Below are 19,065 nucleotides of genomic sequence, written 5' to 3'. Positions count from 1 at the left end.
TGATCGGAGTGGACCTGAGACATTTTGATCAGTGCAGACAATGACAGACCACATCAGACCTCAGTGTAACCAGTGCTATACTATTGATAGTTATTGTATGGGAAATGTAGAGAGGAGAGGACAAAGGAGAAGTGAAGAACCATGGACTGTGCTTGGTCAGTGCTGAGGTGAAAACACACGTGCCTCAGAGCAGAGGAGCTGTTCACTGTCACTGTAGTGCTGAAATAACCAAAGACTATGACAAAAATAACTTCACAACTATAGTCAAGCAATCGTATAATAAAAACAAAGAACAAAAACAAAACAGCACCATACAAAAATACCCATGGTTCTTAAACTGTGGCACATGAGCTTCCTCTGGTGGTTCTTGGAGGAAAATCAGAAATATGGTGTTCTACTGTATATACCAGGGTATGTGATGAGAGTGGTCCATAGATGATTTTGCTGTTTACCACTGTATTTTAATGTTGGCAATAAAGATGTCAAGAGCTCAATGTTTTCTCAGGTGGTACTTGGTGTAAACATTTGAGAACCAGTATTAGTGTCACATTCACGCCAGCAGAGCGCAGCTTTTACGCACGCCCTTCTCCAGCTGCGCATCAATGGTGCCGTGGAGTTTCCTGTTTTCACACCCCCCAGGCTCATACATGTAGGCCTACATGTAACTGAGAGGGCTCATGGAGTTCAATTTTGACTGACAGACACCCCCAATCTCTCACTCCCCTCACCCATGCATTATTTTAGAGGGGTGGAACACAGCATAAATTATAAATCCTAGACCCGCCTCTCCCCGCGGGCCCCCATCTGCACGCGCCACAGTGCATCTGCTGCACCGCCTATAGTTACGCCAATGCTATCAGATGACTGTACACTGGTTAAGTTTGGGAATGCATTACGTCAATGAGCGTCTTCACTAGGATAGCCGTGTATGTGCGTGTGTGTGTGTGTGTGTGAGGTGGTGCCACTAATTGTAATTATGGCTGAGAGCTCCTCCTCTTCCCACGCTTAAATCCCTTCTATCCGATTATACTGCGGCACTCACTCATCTACTCTCAAGTACCAGCTGTAGTCAGACAACACGCCAAAGTTCCGTGTGGTGCAGAAGCTCCGGGTCTGGGACCGTTTTGATTGAAGTAAGAGTAGAGACACAGAGAAGGTAAGAGAGTCCGGGACGTTCCATTCTCTCCATTTTACGCTAATCCTGTTTTGTTTGTCTCAACACCTGTGCTTGACTTTAAAAAGAGTGAACTCCTGCCTGTCAATCACCAAGACCTGTAATTATAATCCTGTGTGATGGGTGCGCGTTTTAATCTTAGTGGTTGATTTGTGAAGTGCTTTGCAGTTTGAGTGGTGCAGCATGGTGTTGATTAATCTGATGAGGTTTGTGATGTTAGGAGCTGTGATAGAACAGAGCTGGTAAATGAATATATGCATATATGTATATCATACTATATCATAAATTGTTGCCAGTTGCACACTGCTAGATTTTGTTTTGACCCTGTTTTAAAGATGTGAACTTGTGAAATTATCTGCAGAATAGCTTCTCACACTCAGCCCAGATCAAGCTGATGCCTGTCGACACCTTGGATTTCTCAGTTCTCAGAGAAACTCGAGTAACCAGACAAGGTGGTTGATCAGTGTCTATCCACAGGGGCGTGTCTGACCTGTTAATAGTGTGTGGAGTTAGAAGAATGGAGGCAAACCAGTTCATATGAGTCACAAACAAAACAGTGACCTGACTTATATGACAGATTAACTGCTTGTTCTAGCTGTAATCAGGTGTGGAATCAGATACCTTTTTTTTTTTTACTGCTTTCAAGGTTCAAGGTTCAAGGTTCACCTTATTGTCTTATCATGTTAAAAACATGGAGAAAGAAAATTGTCACTTTGGACCAGCAGAGAGAAATATACAATAAATACCTAACCAATATTACAGTTAACCATCCTCTCATTTTGTTTTTTTCTCCTTTTTTATGATTAGAAATGTAATGTATTCTTTTTTTCATAATAAAGGTAAAACATAAACACACTGACAGCAGCAGTTTGACATGGGTCAGTCGCATGGAATTAAAAGAAACGCATCCGAGACACAAGTACATCTGAAAAAGTAAGAGAAACAAACAATATAAGTCAAAATGCACATGTAAATGTAAAATCTATGATAATGAATGGCAAGGCAAGGACTTTTTTTTTTTTTTTTTTTTTTTTTTTTAAAGATTCAAGGTGCTGTACTAGAAACAACTCAGAGCCAGAATTGAAAGAAATCAATGCAAAGTCAAAAGAATACAGTCCATAACCAATTGTAAAAAGAATATCATAGAACAAATAAGAGATTAAGAAGAATAAGTGTTAAAAAGTAGTAAAGAGTAATACTTACAATCAAAATAATACAATATAATACAGATTTAATGATGACAGAATATGTAAAAAGCATGGCAGCACATTACTGGTCTATTAACAAAGAGTATTATTGATGCTTTAGTACATTATGGTTTACTGCCTGCAATATAAGAGAGATTCTAGCCCTGTTTTATTTGATTTTCTTCCACCTTGTTAAACAAATAATTGTTCAGCTGTTACACAGCGATAGTGTCACTGCAGAGGAGGCTCTTCATGCTGGAGCCATTTGTTTTTGGTCCATGGTCCCTAAACAAACATACACGCTTGTATATACAGTACCCTGCTGCTGGAGCAGAATATACAAGGGGTGCATATTCCACAACAACAACTTTCACAACAATGCATATGCATAGAAAATCAAAACTCACAAATACACCATTAGACAGTTTTCATTTGCAATATCACCTTTTATACAAATAAAATGTAACATACAGTCTTGAGGCTGCTATTTAAAAATATCAGCAGACTTCAGTTTGTAACAAAGAGCCTTTGTCGTCACTCTCTGCTGTCAACCAAACCCACTCTGTACACACACACACTATATAATCTGGACACTGTGTCCACACCGTGTCTTCTTGTTTGTCTCACAGCTGCTCAGGTCATGGCGTCCTCTGAAGACAGTGAAGGATCTCTGACTCCTGTGGATTTTATCCAACTGCAGCAGTACATGGAATGTAAGTCTATCTATCTATCTATCTATCTATCTATCTATCTATCTATCTATCTATCTATCTATCTATCTATCTATCTATCTATCTATCTATCTATCTATCTATCTATCTATCTATCTATCTATCTATCTATCTATCTATCTATCTATACACAGAACATGAATATTTCTCCATAAGAAAAGTAGATACATATTTATTTATTTCAGAGAAATAATCAAGTATAAAAAGAGTGTTTGAGTGAGTGTGACTTCAATCAGTCTAGTATGATGAAGAAGGAAACAGTTTATTCACCTGTAACTTTTACCCGACGAACATTTTTATTTGAGCTACTTTTAAAGTTACCTGAGTTTTAGATCAATCACTTTTGCTTGAGGATAATGTCTTCCACGTTAAAGTACTTTTACGTCAGTAGAATATTTTAATAGTGCTGTTTCCACCGAGCACTGGACATCAACATCACTATAAAACTCAGGAGTGAGGAAGTTCTTTTCATCATTCTCCATCAGCTCAAAGGATGCCTCCTGAATGAAAGTGTGTGCTCCTGCGCTGGGGTTTGAGCTAATGCAGAATTTGATTGACCTGTTGACCAGAAACACAAAGCGGAACACGGCTAAAAATACACAGACTTCCTCTCAGCGGCTTTGAAAGAAATGAAATAGGGCTGTAGGCTTTTAGTGTGTGTGTGTGTGTGTTGAATTATGTTGGATAATGGAAGGACAATAATTACACCCGCTCCTCTCTCTCTGTCTCTCATAAAAACCCACATATTCATATAACCTTTAGGAAAAATGTCTTTCAAAAGAGGGTTCATTAAACTCTACAACTACAGCAGGATAAAATATTAAAGTATACACCATGAAAAGTGCAACGAATGGCAAATAGACAAGAGAACTTCTCACCAAGTGTCTCTGTTAATAATAATGATTATCATAATTTCATTATACATATAAAGCACCTTTAAAAATAATTTAAAAAAAGGAAACACAAGAGAAACCCAAAGGCAGAGCCACAGAATTCAGCAAAAGAGAAATTCAATGTCATTCAACAGCCAATAAAGAAATACAAATGAATTAGAAGAGTAAAAGCATTTAAATACAGGATAAATAGCGATAATATTGGCAATGCTTTATTTGTTTAGCTTATTTCCAGAGTATCAATTGCAAGGGAATGTGATGTGACATTTTCCCTTTCTTTCCCATTCAGTCTAGTGTTTCTAGTGTCTACAGCTTTTGTGTCTATTGTTACACACAAGCTATATCTATTGGAAGTGTTTAAAGTTCTTCACTAATGTTAAATTATATTCACTAACGTCTTAGAGCACAGCATAATAACAGGACACCAAATAAAATGGACTGATTAAATCATTGAGGATAATCTAAATATACAAGTTGGCAAAATGTTTAATATGGACTAAAAATGTAAGCATCACTTATATTTCATTTTATTTACTGGAATGTTTATAATTTAGTGTTTAATGAACACGGCTCAAGTGCACTTATTTTCTCTCCACTTCACTCGATAACTGAGGTGTAAAAGGATGACATAATCATCAAGTCTGTAAAAATTGGTGCCAACATGTGATTTAAAAGATTCTTCTGAATTTGCATGCATGCGTTCCCTCCTCAGGAAGGTCATTTCAAAGTTAAAGGGCCTTGAAAGCTTAAGTTCTTTATCTTTAGATTAATATGTGTGAGATTTTTATCTGTTATGTAATGTTCAGATCAGTCAGTTGGCACTGGTACTGTATTCATGCCACGACACGTGTGGATGGGAGTGAATCTTATTATATGTCACGTCATCTGATTTTATTTGTAGACAGCAGTTTGAGGGTGAAAGATGTGATTAAGGAGTTTCAACCCGGAGGTCGTCACGCCCAGCACAGCTTTGGAGAGGTCAGCCAATGTGTCACAGTATACTCTTTCCTCTTTTCTGCACATTTTTTTTTTTACTGTAATTTCCAGTTTTTTCATGGAAAACCTACATTTTAAGCCTGTGAATATCATTTAATTACTTAGGCAATCATGGAAACTTTTTTGAACTTTGTTATCAACTGTCCTCTTGACTGCAGATAAAGAAAACATGTCAGTGGTTGCTCTGCACAGCAGCCAGTTTGACATGCTTTAGCAGGAGAAGCACAGGTGTTGCTGATCATTTTATGATTAATAAAAATGTCCAATTTTGGTGAGTAAGGAGAGTTTCACAGTAAACCAGCATGCACTCTGGAATGTCAAAATGTCTGCTGAGAAAATGGCCCACTGCTTCTTTAGTTAAGGTCATTAACATCATCCAGATATCATCTTCCTGGTAAATAGAGAATTGTTGTGTTGTCTCTGTGTCTCCTCTAACAACTGCTCTGATTTCTCATCAGGGTGTTGATGCCGCGGGTTTCCGTCTCTTTCTTAAGACCTACCTAGAGGGGGAAGACTTTACTGACGATTTCTGCCAACGTCTTTTCAACTATTTTCAACATGTAGAGCAGGAAGGAAACACAAAGAGCACACTGCCCAAAAAAGGTAAAGTATTCTGCACGTGTAAGCAGGTGTGCAGCGGGAAAACTTGTACCTCTTCAGTCATGCTCAATTCAGATCTTGGTTGGACTTAAGGACATTAAATAATGAAAAAAAGATTTAAAAAAAATGCTACAAAAAGTCTTTCTTTTAACCATTAATATATATAACATATGATAATAAATCTATCATATGTAAATGCAGACTCATGAAGTGAGGGCAAGTAACTAAAAAAAACAACAACAAAAAAAACAACTAAATTAATTATTATGCCAATTCTGTAGCATTTCTTTTTACTCTAATTGTGTTGTTATGGCTGGGAATGTGTTTACTTACAACTCACTCTGCAGTTACAAGCTCTATGTGGATTATCTTGGTATCAAAATAAAGGTAATACTTATGAGATTCCACCAGAGGTGTAAGTTTCACTGTAGATGCCACTGTGTCAGAGTAAATGTACATGGAACACAGCATAACTGAAGGATTTTTTTCTCTCGCCTAAAAAAATATTGCATTTTAAAGTCATGGTAAATATCACCTTTAAAATATGCAGTAGGAGCTTAAAAACACATGGAGGTCATGTAATATCATGTGGAAATGAGCTGTGCAAAGTCTGATGCTGCTGAAGTGAAGCAGGGTGAAATTACAGAGGTTTTATTAAAGAGATGTCTGGGCGTTCTCTCTTTCGTCACAGTTTGGCACCATCTGTGCCATTTGAGATTTCTTAGGTACCAAATTATTAAAAACCCATTTAATTTTATATACATGTCACTACAGGTCTAAAAAGAACGTGTTTTGAAAAAAATAAAAATAAAGTTTGATAACTCGCTGTAAATGGATGCTCCCTGTGCGGTGCGTAATAACTCGGTGACTCGCTGCGTCTTCAGTTACGCAGCGCCATAGCTCTGGCTTACCTTGGTCAATTAGGGTGATTGACAGCTCGTTTTAAACCTCTAAACCGGTGTCGCAATGTAGGTATCCCCGTCAGAAAGTGTTTCCCCTGGCCATGGCAGCTGAGGCGGAGAAACAGTGGTGCGCTTGCTTTCACCCAAGTAAATTAGTTACAACTAACAACAATTGCATTGTTTAATGATTTATTTTATGTATACTTCACATAGTACTCTATAACCTCTGGTATTATGAACAACTTTCTTCTCCTCTAGCCTAAGATATGGGGGTGGGGGGGGGGGGTGGGGGAACACATTATTTCAGACTGTTTACATGGCTGCCATAATTTGTATCCCCCCATATCTTTGGCTATAAGAGAAGAAAGCTGTTCATAATACCAGAGGACACTCTCTGTCGGGGATACCTACATTGGCACGACACGGGCCGCTGAGGCTGCGCAGATGCACGTATAAGTGAAAACAGAAAACAGAAAACACATATAGTAACTACAGCAGCTGAGACGTTGTGATATTGATGTGTGTGCATAACTGCTGTTTTGAATCAGCAGCTGCTACAGTCTACAGCTTTTTTTTTTTGGTCCCTCTTGCGCCGCTCATCCTCATCGTCACTGCGGGCCACACTTACATTACACTTTGATATCAAGTGGGGGGGCCACAAAATATCGTCCCGCGGGCCAAATGAGACCGCTGTTTTAGAGCCATGAGGTTCATTCATTCATTCCAATGCACATTTTGCACTCTGGTTCAATCACATGATTTTATGTCCCGTGTCTGCGATTGTTCTGCAGCTCTTATTAAACTTTTTTCTCAAGAACAATCTTTCGATTTTCTGTAGATTGAGATGCCATATGAGGCCATAAGCATAGCGTTGGAGATTAGCGTGGCAACTTTTAAATTGTTTCTGACAGCAACATCAGGAACTGAAATTGAGCAGTTTTAGACTTTAGTGACGTAATAAACCTGTCTCTTATTTCAGGAAGGGTGTTTCTCCGCGATGTCTCCTGTTACTTCTCAGTGCTGGAGGAAGGACAACCACGAGAGAAGCTTGAGTGTTAGTTTTCTCCACCTCTTGATTTCAATTCTTTTGGCATGTTATTGTCATGTATTTTTATTTATTTTTTAATGACTATATAAATCATCGTAAAAGTGAAGAAACAATTGTTGTTGATTTTCTGTCTGTTTGTGTTTCTAGGTACTTTCAAACTTTACGACAAAGACATGAATGGAGTCTTGGACAGTTCTGTAAGTCAGCGAGTGAATTGTTAAACATTCCCAAATTATATTACATGGTTTAATTTCCCCTTAAGCTTCGCTTCGTTCTTGGACAAATGCAACTGCAATGGTTCTGTCGGCATCTGCACAGACAAGCCCTTTCATTCAACGCTTCAGATTAAAGAGTACATGTTAGTTTCAGTGAGGATATTAATTAGAATCTCTCCCTAAAATATATGTCTCAGCTGGACTTGGAAAACCGGAAAACCTCCAAGTTAAAGTACTAGAGTCTCAAAAATTATTGTATTAGTAAACGTATTGTTATTCTGCCTCTTTCTGCACTCTGAATTTTATTTGCAAACTGACATAATGTGATGGAGCTGTATTCACTTCTGACGGTGACATTAGTTAATACATTTAACCCCAGTTCTGCTGCACATGTGAAAGCCCTTAACATCCTTTACTTAATAAATGAGGAATAATTAGACAAGAGCACTGAAATTTGCAATTTTAGTCAGCAGATACTTCCAGAAAAAATACTCACATTTATACAGTTGTTTAAAAAGGTTTGAGTTGATGACCTGTGTCCACTGTGAATGTAAACTGTGTTGTCGCCATCAGGAAGTGGACCGTATAATCACCCAGATGATGCGCGCTGCCAATTACCTAGGCTGGGACGTGACGGAGCTCAGACCAGTATGCGAACACTTTTGTTCTTTTTTATTATTTGTTCCAGAGAATGTTTTTAATGTGCTTGGCAAAGGGCAGAGCGTTGCAGAGACGTGCAGGAGACATTCAATAAAGTCATCACTGATGATTAATGCTCAGTACTAATGTGGTTGTTGTTGTGCAGGTGCTGAAAGACATGATGACAGCGATCGATGCAGACAACAGTGGTACAGTCACACTGGAGGAATGGGTGAAGGGTGGCATGAACAATGTGCCTCTACTGGTTCTGCTCGGGCTGAAGGTAAAGAACAAACATTTCTACTGACTACAAACAACATTCATTAGAACCTGTAGCTGACATTTTCCATGTCGCTTTCTTCACACAGGTGCCAGAGAAGGATGGGCAGCACATCTGGAGGATGAAGGACTTTAAAAAGCCGACTTACTGCGGCGTGTGTCAGAACATGATGCTCGGCCTGAGAAAGCAGGGACTCAGCTGCACCTGTAAGAGCTCACAGCAGCCACTAGGGGGCAGACATGCACCTCAAATGTTGCGAACAAAATGTCAATCAATTCCTGCCTCTGCATTTTCACAGAAATATGAATCATTGTAGCTGCAGAACAGAGGAAACTATGTCTCGGCGTCTATGACATGTTTCCACGTTTCTTCTCACAGGTTGCAAGTACACCGTGCACAGTCAGTGTGCCAACAAGAACCCAGAGCCCTGTGCTAGTACCTTTGTCAAGTCAAAGAAGAGCATTGGTGTAAGAAAACACTACAATACATTCTCACTTCTGGTTCCTTATGTTGCTCTGACCTTTTCATTTCAAATCTCAATTTTTAAATTCAATGTTTTAAGAGGAACGCGTCAATGCCAGGTTTTTATTCCTGACCAGAAACCAAATGGCAGTGACGCTGAACACATTAACATCAAAGAGCATTAGGGTGCATTAGCCAGTAATAAGTGCAACCCATCAGTGTGTTTTTTTAAGTGCGGATTAAAGCCGGCACACTCTGCTCCGTACATCAGCTTTAATGTCCTTACTTTGCACAATCATAGAGAAGGATTTGTTTGTTCCCAGCATCCTGTCACAGCCACAGCTCACCCATTCACAACATCTTTAATGCACCACAACAGTGAGCTGTCCAACATGCTTGCAAACATGCTTCATAGTAATAAATATGCAGGTCTATTATAATAGACTGTGTTACTGTGTAATTAATTTCCCTTTATTACATTGCCATCACAACGCTTCAACTAAGCCCTAAGCAAGCCCTGCCTGCACTGTAATCTTTATCTTTTGTTACATATATATATTTGTGCAAAAAGAACTAAATGAATATTTGATTCGATGACGCCAAGTCCAAGGCTGTCCAAATAGTCATATATCTGCGGCTGTCTATCACCTCAGCTGCTGCTCAGGCGGAAGTTGCGGTCTGTGCGAATTCTTTAAAAACCACTAATGATGTAATTTTTCCTGCAGTCATTTGGGGCTGGGCTGTTTCAACGTCAACTTTGTTCTCTCAGATGAATTTGATTAGCATCCTGAGACCTGTCGAGACATTCCACAGATATGTGAAAACAACCCAGGGTATGTCAGTCAGTGGTAACACCTGTGACCTCTGCTCCTGTGTGTCTCAGGTAAAAGCTCACGACTGGATCAGAGCTGGCTGTAAATCTTCCAAGTGTCAGATCTGCCATAAGAAGATCAAAAATTCTGCAGGGAGGCGTTGTGCGTGGTGTCAGGAGATGGTAAGCATTGTGCATGTGGTTGTTTATGCAGAGGCCTTACTGTATATCTACCTTCACCGAGTCTTTTTTTTGTATTTGTTTATAAGCGTCATGATGAGTGTCTTCTCTCTGGCTCACCATCCTGTGACTGTGGGCCTCTGAAAGATCATATTCTGCCTCCATGGGCCATATATTCTGTCTCAAAGGTAAAAAAAAAAGCAGCATAGAAAGAAAAAAAACATAATTTTGCTTTAAATTAGCATTTTTATGAGTCTTTTAATTGTATTTATCAATTGATTGTCCTTGCTTTCCTTCAGGAAGAGGACACCAGCTTGTTAAATGTGACTCCTGACGGCCACGTCCTGCAGGTCTGCCTCTGGCAAAGACTTCCCACATACTCTGATGTCTTTCCCACCTGTTCACCCATGGGTTTTCTCTGCAAAGTCTCATTCAAGTTGTTTGCTCAAATTACCATTAGCACACACACTGCTCAAGGGAGAAGCTCTTATTTTAGTGATTTGTCATATAATGCGTCATGCTCAAAATGACCCTATACTGGTGGCTTTGTAGTCTATTTGCTTCGCTTCGTTCTTGGACAAATGCAACTGCAATGGTTCTGTCGGCATCTGCACAGACAAGCCCTTTCATTCAACGCTTCAGATTAAAGAGTACATATTTTTAGGATCAGATTCTCGCTGAGGTGGTTGTGTGCTGTGTGTGCTGCTTGCCTCTTGACAAAGATCAGTTTGTGTTATTTTAATTACGAAAGTTGACCAAAATCTCTTGCCACACTTTGCTACCCTCCATGTGCTCAGTATGTAAGAAACACTCATGTGTGATTGTTGTTTGTAGTCTTTGTAGTTTGGACTGTGTTTCTTTACATGAGTAAATTTCTATATATTTCAGTTTGACCATTTTTAAATGTAAAAACATCTGCTATAATAATTACAGTAAATCACCCTCATATTTAAATGTTAGAGAATAGAGGAGTCATTCCCAGAGTCTGAGTCCATGGTTGCTTGATTAATTTGCCTATCAAGGTTTTTTGATACCATATATATGTTTTTAAGTAATCTGCATTACTTAAAAACATATATTTAGATGTTAAGTACATCTTAATATATTGTGTTTTGGAAACAGAGTTAGTGTGGTTAGTATATGTATAAACAGAAGACCTACATTCATTCAAACGGAAGTTTTAAGCGTCCACATACTGAAATGTAACATTTAAGATGATAAGTCTGAAAAATCTGTTTGTTTGTTTTTCAGATAGCCCCAGTTCCTAATGCTCATCCTCTGTTGGTGTTTGTTAACCCCAAGAGTGGAGGAAAGCAGGGTGAAAAGTAAGCAGCTCATAGTATTGATACGGGTGAAGATGTTCCATCCATCCATTATCTACCGCTTTATCCTCCACCAGAGGGTCTCGGGGGATACTGTGCCTATCTCAGCTGACATTGGGCAATAGGCGGGGTACACCCTGGACAGTTCGCCAGTCCATCACAGGGCCACATATAGAGACAAACAACCATTCACTTACAGTCTCACACCTACGGTCAATTTAGAGTGACCAATTCACCTAATCCCCATATTGCATGTTTTTGGACTGTGGGAGGAAGCCGGAGAAAACTCACGCACACAGTGGAACAAGGGCCTTGCAGAAAGGCCCTTGTTCCTACGTTGTCCCAAACGGGCCTTGAACCCAGGAACCCAGGTCCCGGGTTCTCCCGAGTGCTAACCACTACACCAACCGTGGGTCCGTGGTGAAGATGTTATTCATGTCAATTTAACGTCAATAACAGTATAACATCTTACCTTTGTATGCAATATGTTACCAATACACAGACTCTCTGGCTAAAATGTTCACTTTATGACTATCATAGATTTCATTATGTACTGTTGAAGATGGATACTTTAGTCAATGTTGTTTTTTAGTTCCCCTATAATTTTCCATTTCTATAGATTTAACAGAGCTCAGGTGACCATAAATTACATCTCAAAACATACATTGTAATTTTCTACCTTTTTTAGAACAAAATACATTGTAGTTTCGGCATTTTACATATTCTCTATTTCACATCATTTGGAAAATGCCTGTCTGAGGCCTTTCTGCAATACCTCTAAGGTCCACCAGTGGACCACGACCTTCACTTTTGGAAACACTGCACTTAAAATATTGTATGTTCCCTTGACTTTTCCTTCTTTTGTGTTTTCTGCAGAGTGCTCAGGAAATTTCAGTACATGCTGAATCCACGTCAAGTGTATAATCTGTCCAATGGAGGCCCTGGACCAGGGTGCAGTGCACTTTTACTACAGTGGGAATCACATTTTTGTTGTTGTCTTTTATTCACATTAAGCTTGCCTTTGTATTTTAGGCTGCAACTCCTCCGCAACCTGCGTGATTACAGGATCTTGGTGTGTGGAGGAGACGGCACGGTTGGCTGGCTCCTTGATGCTATAGGTACCACAGGTCCTTCTGAGTTTCAAACTGAGCGAACTGGTGCTAAGGCTAAATGATGTCCCTGTGATTTCAGACAAAGCAGACCTTCAGGTGAGTCCTGCAGTAGCTGTCCTGCCTCTGGGTACTGGGAACGACATGGCTCGCTGTCTTCGCTGGGGAGGAGGTAAAACCACAAAGTCCTTAACTTCATGTACCTGCACTGGCTTTGGTGCCATTCTCACCCTGCTTCACTTCATTTAAGGCTATGAGGGGTCAGATCTGAAAGGGATCCTGAAGGAGATTGAAGCCAGTAAGGTTATGCCACTGGATCGCTGGAGCATCCAGGTGGTACCAGACGACCCTCAGGAGGCAGGAGACCCTGTACCATACGAGATCATCAACAACTACTTCTCTATTGGAGTGGTGAGTCAGTGTGGGGAGATTGGGGCCTGTTTCCACTCCAACCTACCGTATGTTAGAGGAAAACCAGCCTTGGAAGATCAAGGCCACTGACATGGAGTCCACAGAATCAGGAGTCTCGTAAAGTCTTGGGTGTTGCAAGAAACACAAATAGCTTCATGGCACTACACTGTTATTTTAGACATTCATCATGGCAGAGCAGGCAAAAAAGAATAACAGTTAAAGTTGTCGGAGGAAGCGAGGAAGAGGAAACAACTGTTTGACACACGTAAACATCGTACCGGCTTTTTACGAATGCCTAGAACTGCAAAACACAGAAGCATTCAAAATGGATGCATGTACATGGCTCCACGGCTTGTGTTCGCTGGCTCTGTTGAAAACAAATGCACATGCCCGGGAGCGATTATTTCAACCATTATGAGTAGTATATTCAATTTCTTACACTAAATCCTGCATTTTATTTGTGTCCATGTGATCAGGACGCCTCCATTGCTCATCGTTTCCACTCCATGAGAGAGAAACACCCGCAGAGATTCAGTAGCAGGTGAATATTTATAATAATATACAGGTTGGTTTCTTCAGTCAGTAATGGTGACCTTCTTGTTGTCTTCTCTTGTCCTGTCTCAGAATGAAGAACAAACTTCGGTATTTAGAGTTTGCCACATCTGAGACCATTTCTGCCTCCTGCAAGAGGCTGAAGGAGTGTATTATGATTGAGGTGAACATTTGTGCTTCTGCTGTGCTGGTATCGTTGCTTTCGTTTTTGAGTCTTGCTTTGGAGTCGTCTTGTTTAAACAATTCAATCTGGTACTGTGTCTCCGCCAGTGCTGTGGGAAAGTTCTGGACTTTGGCAACACAGCTCTGGAAGGAATAGCTGTCCTCAACATACCCAGCATGCACGGAGGATCCAACCTCTGGGGCGAGTCTAAGAAGCCTGAGGGTGCGCCCGAAGTGGAGCCCAGTGAGGTTATCACTGATCCTGAACTTCTTAAATTAGTCTCGCAAGGTGAGGCTTGGCTGTACTCTTCTAAATTACTTTATTTATTTATAGTGTAGATGCCTTCACATCCTGTTTACTTTAGTATTAGTTTACATTTTCTCCTCTGTGCATGTTTCATCATTCTTCAGACATGAGCGATAGACGTTTGGAGGTGGTGGGGTTGGAAGGAGCCATAGAGATGGGACAAATCTACACTGGACTGAAGAGTGCTGGACACAGACTGGCCCAGACCTCTCAAATCACCATAAGGTTGTGTATTTTTTCCTTAAAAATGGATGAAAAAAAAAGACCAATGCGATGTTACTGTTTTTGTTGATAGAGCATTATTATCTCACACTCACTACTTCCTGTGTGCAGGACAATCAAAGCCCTGCCTATGCAGATTGATGGGGAACCATGGATGCAGCCTCCTTGTACTGTGAGTGTTTGTAACTATTATAAATTAATTGTACTGTGCTGTATTTTGAGGTCTGTAATTAAACTTAAGGTCCAGTGTGTAAGAATTAGTGACATCTAATGGTGAAACTCCTCATCTGTCACTTTCTCAAGTAAATGATGGAACTGCAACAGACTTAACATATCAATTTCTTCCAATAAATTATTTTAATATTACACACTGGACCTTTGTTTATACATTTATTTTGCAATATTTCTGTGGGTGCAGTTCACCATTGGCTTAATATTATGTGTCTTTGATTTATTATAGATCTACATAACTCACAAGAACCAAGCCAACATGCTCACAGCTGCAGCAACCAAACCATCGTCCTTCTTTCACCACAAGTAGAGAAACCGTTTTTGCTGCGTGGTCCAGTCAGCGGAGAGATAGCAGACCACACGTCATCGTTCTATAAATTAAAATAAAATGTATATAGCACTGCTTTATATGTGCTTTGCAAGATGAAAAAATATAAAAACTATTCAACCAAATAAAATAAGCCGAAAACAGAATAATATAGTAATTAAATTATAAAAAATTATTTAAGTAGTCAATATAATTATCATGAGAATGACACTCTTGATGATCAAACTTATAAAAGGACATTTAAAAAAAAATAAATACTTTTTATATATTTTTTTATATTTAAAATACTTTTTAGGCTTGAAGTGGCTGCACTAAAAGAGAATGGACACAGGATGAGTGTTATATGGGGATGGCTACTGCTAATTGTGTAGATATGTGTTTTTATTGTTAATCATTCATGTGTTTGTGTCTGTGATGTCATTCTGATCTATTTTAAAGTATGGACAGCTTGCATGTATGCACTGAGCACAATGACAGACCAACACAAATGTGTGCCAACTTAAAACGAATGCATCCATCTGTTTTGTGTTTGTACATAAAATAACACAGTTAATATGGATACAGCGAACTACTATACATGGACGAGGAATATAAACTTGTTTTACGTTGCAATAGCTTTTTCTTGCTTCATCTGTACTTCCTAATGCAGCTTGTGATGATTGTTTTGATTTGCTGTGCTACAGAGTGTGTTCAACAGAGCCAGGCTTTCTGTGCTTGTGCTGGGTTAACAAAACCTAAAGCCTCAGTCAGAGATAACGAGTATCATGACGGGCGTTATAAACGTCAGGCTCAATCAAAGTGAAATCTAATCAATTATCTTGCACTATGAGAGCAAGAATAAGGAGCTCTCAGTATTCTGGCTTAGATGTTCTGCATCACCAAATAATGCATGTTGATTCTTGTGCGTTACTGGTCGTGGATGACTCAATAAGTTCATGTACATACGAACATATTCTATTTCAGATGAGAATTGCTTATAGAAAATATCATTAGAAATAAAGAGTGAATCACTTTGATCCTGAAACATTTCCTACAGTTCTGGCACAGTAAGATTAAAACCATGTCCAAAGAAGCTGATTAGCAAATGGGTGATGCTTTTTTTTCTTCAATTTCAAGCTAGAACAATGAACATAACCAGTTCCAGACCAGGTTATATCTGGCTCAGTGTTGATCCATCTGAAATATATTTATTTATGTGTGCATGTTTTTATTTATTCCTGTACGAATTTCATTGTTTATAAAAAAGGGTGCTGATGAACAATGTAAGAAACAGCTGATTGAATGGTGGTTTTATGATGATTTGCAGTAAAGTTTTAAAGGTCCAGTGTGTAACAATTAGTTATGGTGAGACTACAGAGGAGGACTCCTCTGCTCACCCTTCCCTTTCCCACGGGTCAGGGATCTACGGTGGCCTTTGCATACCAAAAATGATGTCATTCTTCATTTGCAAAATGCACACTTGTCCCTATGGGCTGCTCTAGAAATATGGTGGTGCGAGATGGAGACCTATTTATAATTATTTTAAATTAATTAATAATTAATTATTTATTTTAAAGCAGTTATACACTCTTATGAAGATATTTTTTGATAGTGTATTCAAATGCCTCCTAAATGTTGCACACTGGACCTCTATCTAAATATATCCTGAAAGTGCTTTGAAGGGAAAGTGGGCTCTCCTACATTTATCTTGTGTTTACATTTACCTTAAAGGTTTAGAGGATATAAATATATTAACATCCCCAGAATTTACTTCCTAACGTCACTGACAAACTGGATTATCATCTCGTTTACTGATTAAATGCAATAAAATGATTCCAAAAAGAAAGAAAACCTGTCTCTCTTGTACAGTTGACAATTGTCTATTATTATTTTAACAGTTCATCATACATCACATTGACAACATACAGTAAATTAAAGTACCCTGACTGATTACCTTGTGTATGGGCAGATAAAGGAAATGATTATTTAACAAATTGCCCTGCCACATTTCTTCATCTACGAAGAGATTTATGCACTGGACTGACTTATACTTAAGGCAAGATATTATACAGTGATCTTGTTTCATATCATAGTCTTTGAAAGGACAAACAGCAGTTGCAATTCTTTTTTTTCTTTTTTTTAATACATCAGTATATAGTGTTTTAATATAAAGTGATAGTGGTATTCAGAATAATTTGGTATATGCAGGCCGACACTGGATCCATGTGGGAGGCAGAGCAGGAGGATCTAGAGGCAACAACAAAGGTTTTGTTCAGAGTAAAAAGCATGTGATTGTGTGTGTGTCACAAGGAAGCTGGTGGAAAGATAAAAGGGAGCCACACATGAAAATGTGAACGTGGACTAGAGAGTGGTTCTATGTGAATGAAAGCTGCCTATTACCCTCTGAGCATCATTTCCATGGAGCAGCTGGTATGGTCTGATTGTGAACTATAGTAGGCAGGACTGCTGGGAAAGATAGTTGATTAATGAGTTTCATTGGTAGGTTATTAAAGGTGACAAATGTCAAATATGAACAACAGTGACCTTTAGAGTTTAAAATGGTAACTGCAATGCCAATTCCAAACATTGGAGAATGTGGGTCGACTTGCCACTCACATTATCAAGTTTCCAAAACACTGAGCTGCACTTACTGTATACCCAGAGGTAGTGTTTTCATGCACATACACAGATATATAACTCTATTACAGTTTATTTCTATTCTATAAACATTGAACCTATTTCGTTAGTTTTATCTCATGTCAGCAACAGGTGGAGATTGTGCCTTAAAGCAGCAACAGACTGTAAAAGCACTATGTATGTAAAATATCCACTATCAACTTAAAGTAGGGGTCTCAAACTGGCGGCCCCCCCAATCGATTACATGCGGCCCCCCACTTAATATCATGTGATAATGAAAACATGGCCCACGACCTCACCGTCCGTTAAACACAGTGTGTAGCTGAGGCACACGCAGATTTGCGTTGATGCTGATCTACTAACAGGGCGCAACGAGGAGTGCGTCCCTCAGACGGGCAAAATAGCACTCGCAACCCATTTAGCGTTCGTGCCTTAATGCATATGCAATGTTGCGTGTGATGGGAGGAGAAAATGTTAATATGTTATTTTAGCACGCGCAAAGTGATTTATCAAACCTGAAACTGATTGCGGTGATTATTTTTGCGTCTATATTTAGCACGTTTGAAAGGCAGGTCTTAACTGGCACACATGGCTGCGGTTACGCACATATGCTCTGAGAAATACATAAACAAAAATACTATTTGTAAATCAGGAAATTACGCTTTTCCAGAGCATGTTCAACTACGCGTTCACAGATGACGCACATTCATTTCTTATTTGGTATATCTGAATAAATTAAATATAGATATCCAGAGGAGAAACGCATGTTTGTACTGGTATGGGCTTACCTTGTCTGCAGTTTGTGGTTGAAGGAGGGGTCGTACCTATGTTCCCTGGTTAAGACCGGAGGAACGGGGAACCCCACTTTATCTTAAAGGTGAAGTAAGTAATTTATAGTGCCATCTAGAGGAGAGGCTGAAATTTACAACAAAGAACTGCTCCTCTGCTCACCCCCTCCCTTCCCTGAGCGCTACGGTATCCTCAGCCGGTCAAATGTCGCCCTCGTCGTCTTTCTCCGTGTCAGCAGATGAGGTTCGTGAGGCGAGGGAGAGGGCAAGCTACCGCGGCCGTAGCAGACGAAGGGGAGAGAGTGGAGGCGGGACTTCCGTTACAAGTAAAGCAACGCTTGATTTGTTCTCTCGCATTGGTCTATACAGGCTCCCGTAGAAACATGGCATCGTGGCAATGCAGTAGCGGTCCGCGACCATGTTATTTTACATGACTTTTTGAAACACTACGAAAATGAAACAAAGAATATTATACAGCGACTAGACAATGCAGGAGCACATAATATGTATAAAAAAGTGGATTTTGGGTTATATAAACCCATAAATACTACACAACATCCATAGTCCATAGTTTTCTTTGTTTGATAGGTCAGGTAATGATGGAGCTGTCCAAAATACCGTTGCAAGATTAAAATAATAATAATATAAAAAGGTTCTATGGACCCGGGGAACAAGGATGTCACATCCCTCGATCCCAGTTGTCATATCCCTGGATGATCGACCTGTCATTTCTGTTCAGTGGCTTCAAATTTCATTCTGCGCTTTCGTTGAGTCTGCTCTTTCTCTTTCTCCATGTTGACAACCCTTAACAAGCACAAAATCCTCATTTAAATAGGGCGGTCTTAACCACTTCTACACCTGTAGTCAATTGAGGTCGCAATCTTAGTAGTTCACCCGCA

The 19,065-nt window shown here is 39.5% G+C and overlaps 1 protein-coding gene across 1 annotated transcript; it reads left to right on the top strand.

Annotated features, from left to right (window-relative positions):
• Window positions 1–3,001: 3,001 nt before the first annotated feature.
• On the top strand, window positions 3,002–14,752 carry dgkab (diacylglycerol kinase, alpha b; the record flags this gene model as incomplete). The annotated part of the gene is made up of 23 exons (XM_083887867.1): window positions 3,002–3,074; window positions 4,887–4,963; window positions 5,440–5,584; window positions 7,463–7,537; window positions 7,679–7,728; window positions 8,320–8,394; window positions 8,552–8,668; window positions 8,754–8,871; window positions 9,044–9,132; window positions 10,011–10,121; window positions 10,208–10,306; window positions 10,418–10,468; window positions 11,370–11,443; window positions 12,317–12,391; window positions 12,473–12,558; window positions 12,632–12,721; window positions 12,800–12,960; window positions 13,437–13,501; window positions 13,585–13,675; window positions 13,783–13,963; window positions 14,086–14,206; window positions 14,315–14,375; window positions 14,664–14,752. 23 exons carry the CDS (start codon window positions 3,002–3,004, stop codon window positions 14,742–14,744), a joined length of 2,166 nt encoding a protein of 721 aa, XP_083743993.1. The 3' UTR covers window positions 14,745–14,752.
• Window positions 14,753–19,065: the final 4,313 nt, after the last annotated feature.

The sequence above is a fragment of the Microchirus variegatus genome (genome assembly GCF_963457635.1).
Source record: "Microchirus variegatus genome assembly, chromosome: 4".
Lineage (NCBI taxonomy): Eukaryota > Metazoa > Chordata > Actinopteri > Pleuronectiformes > Soleidae > Microchirus > Microchirus variegatus.
Note: the sequence above shows the minus strand (reverse complement) of the source record. Positions and strands in the feature narration are given on the sequence as shown.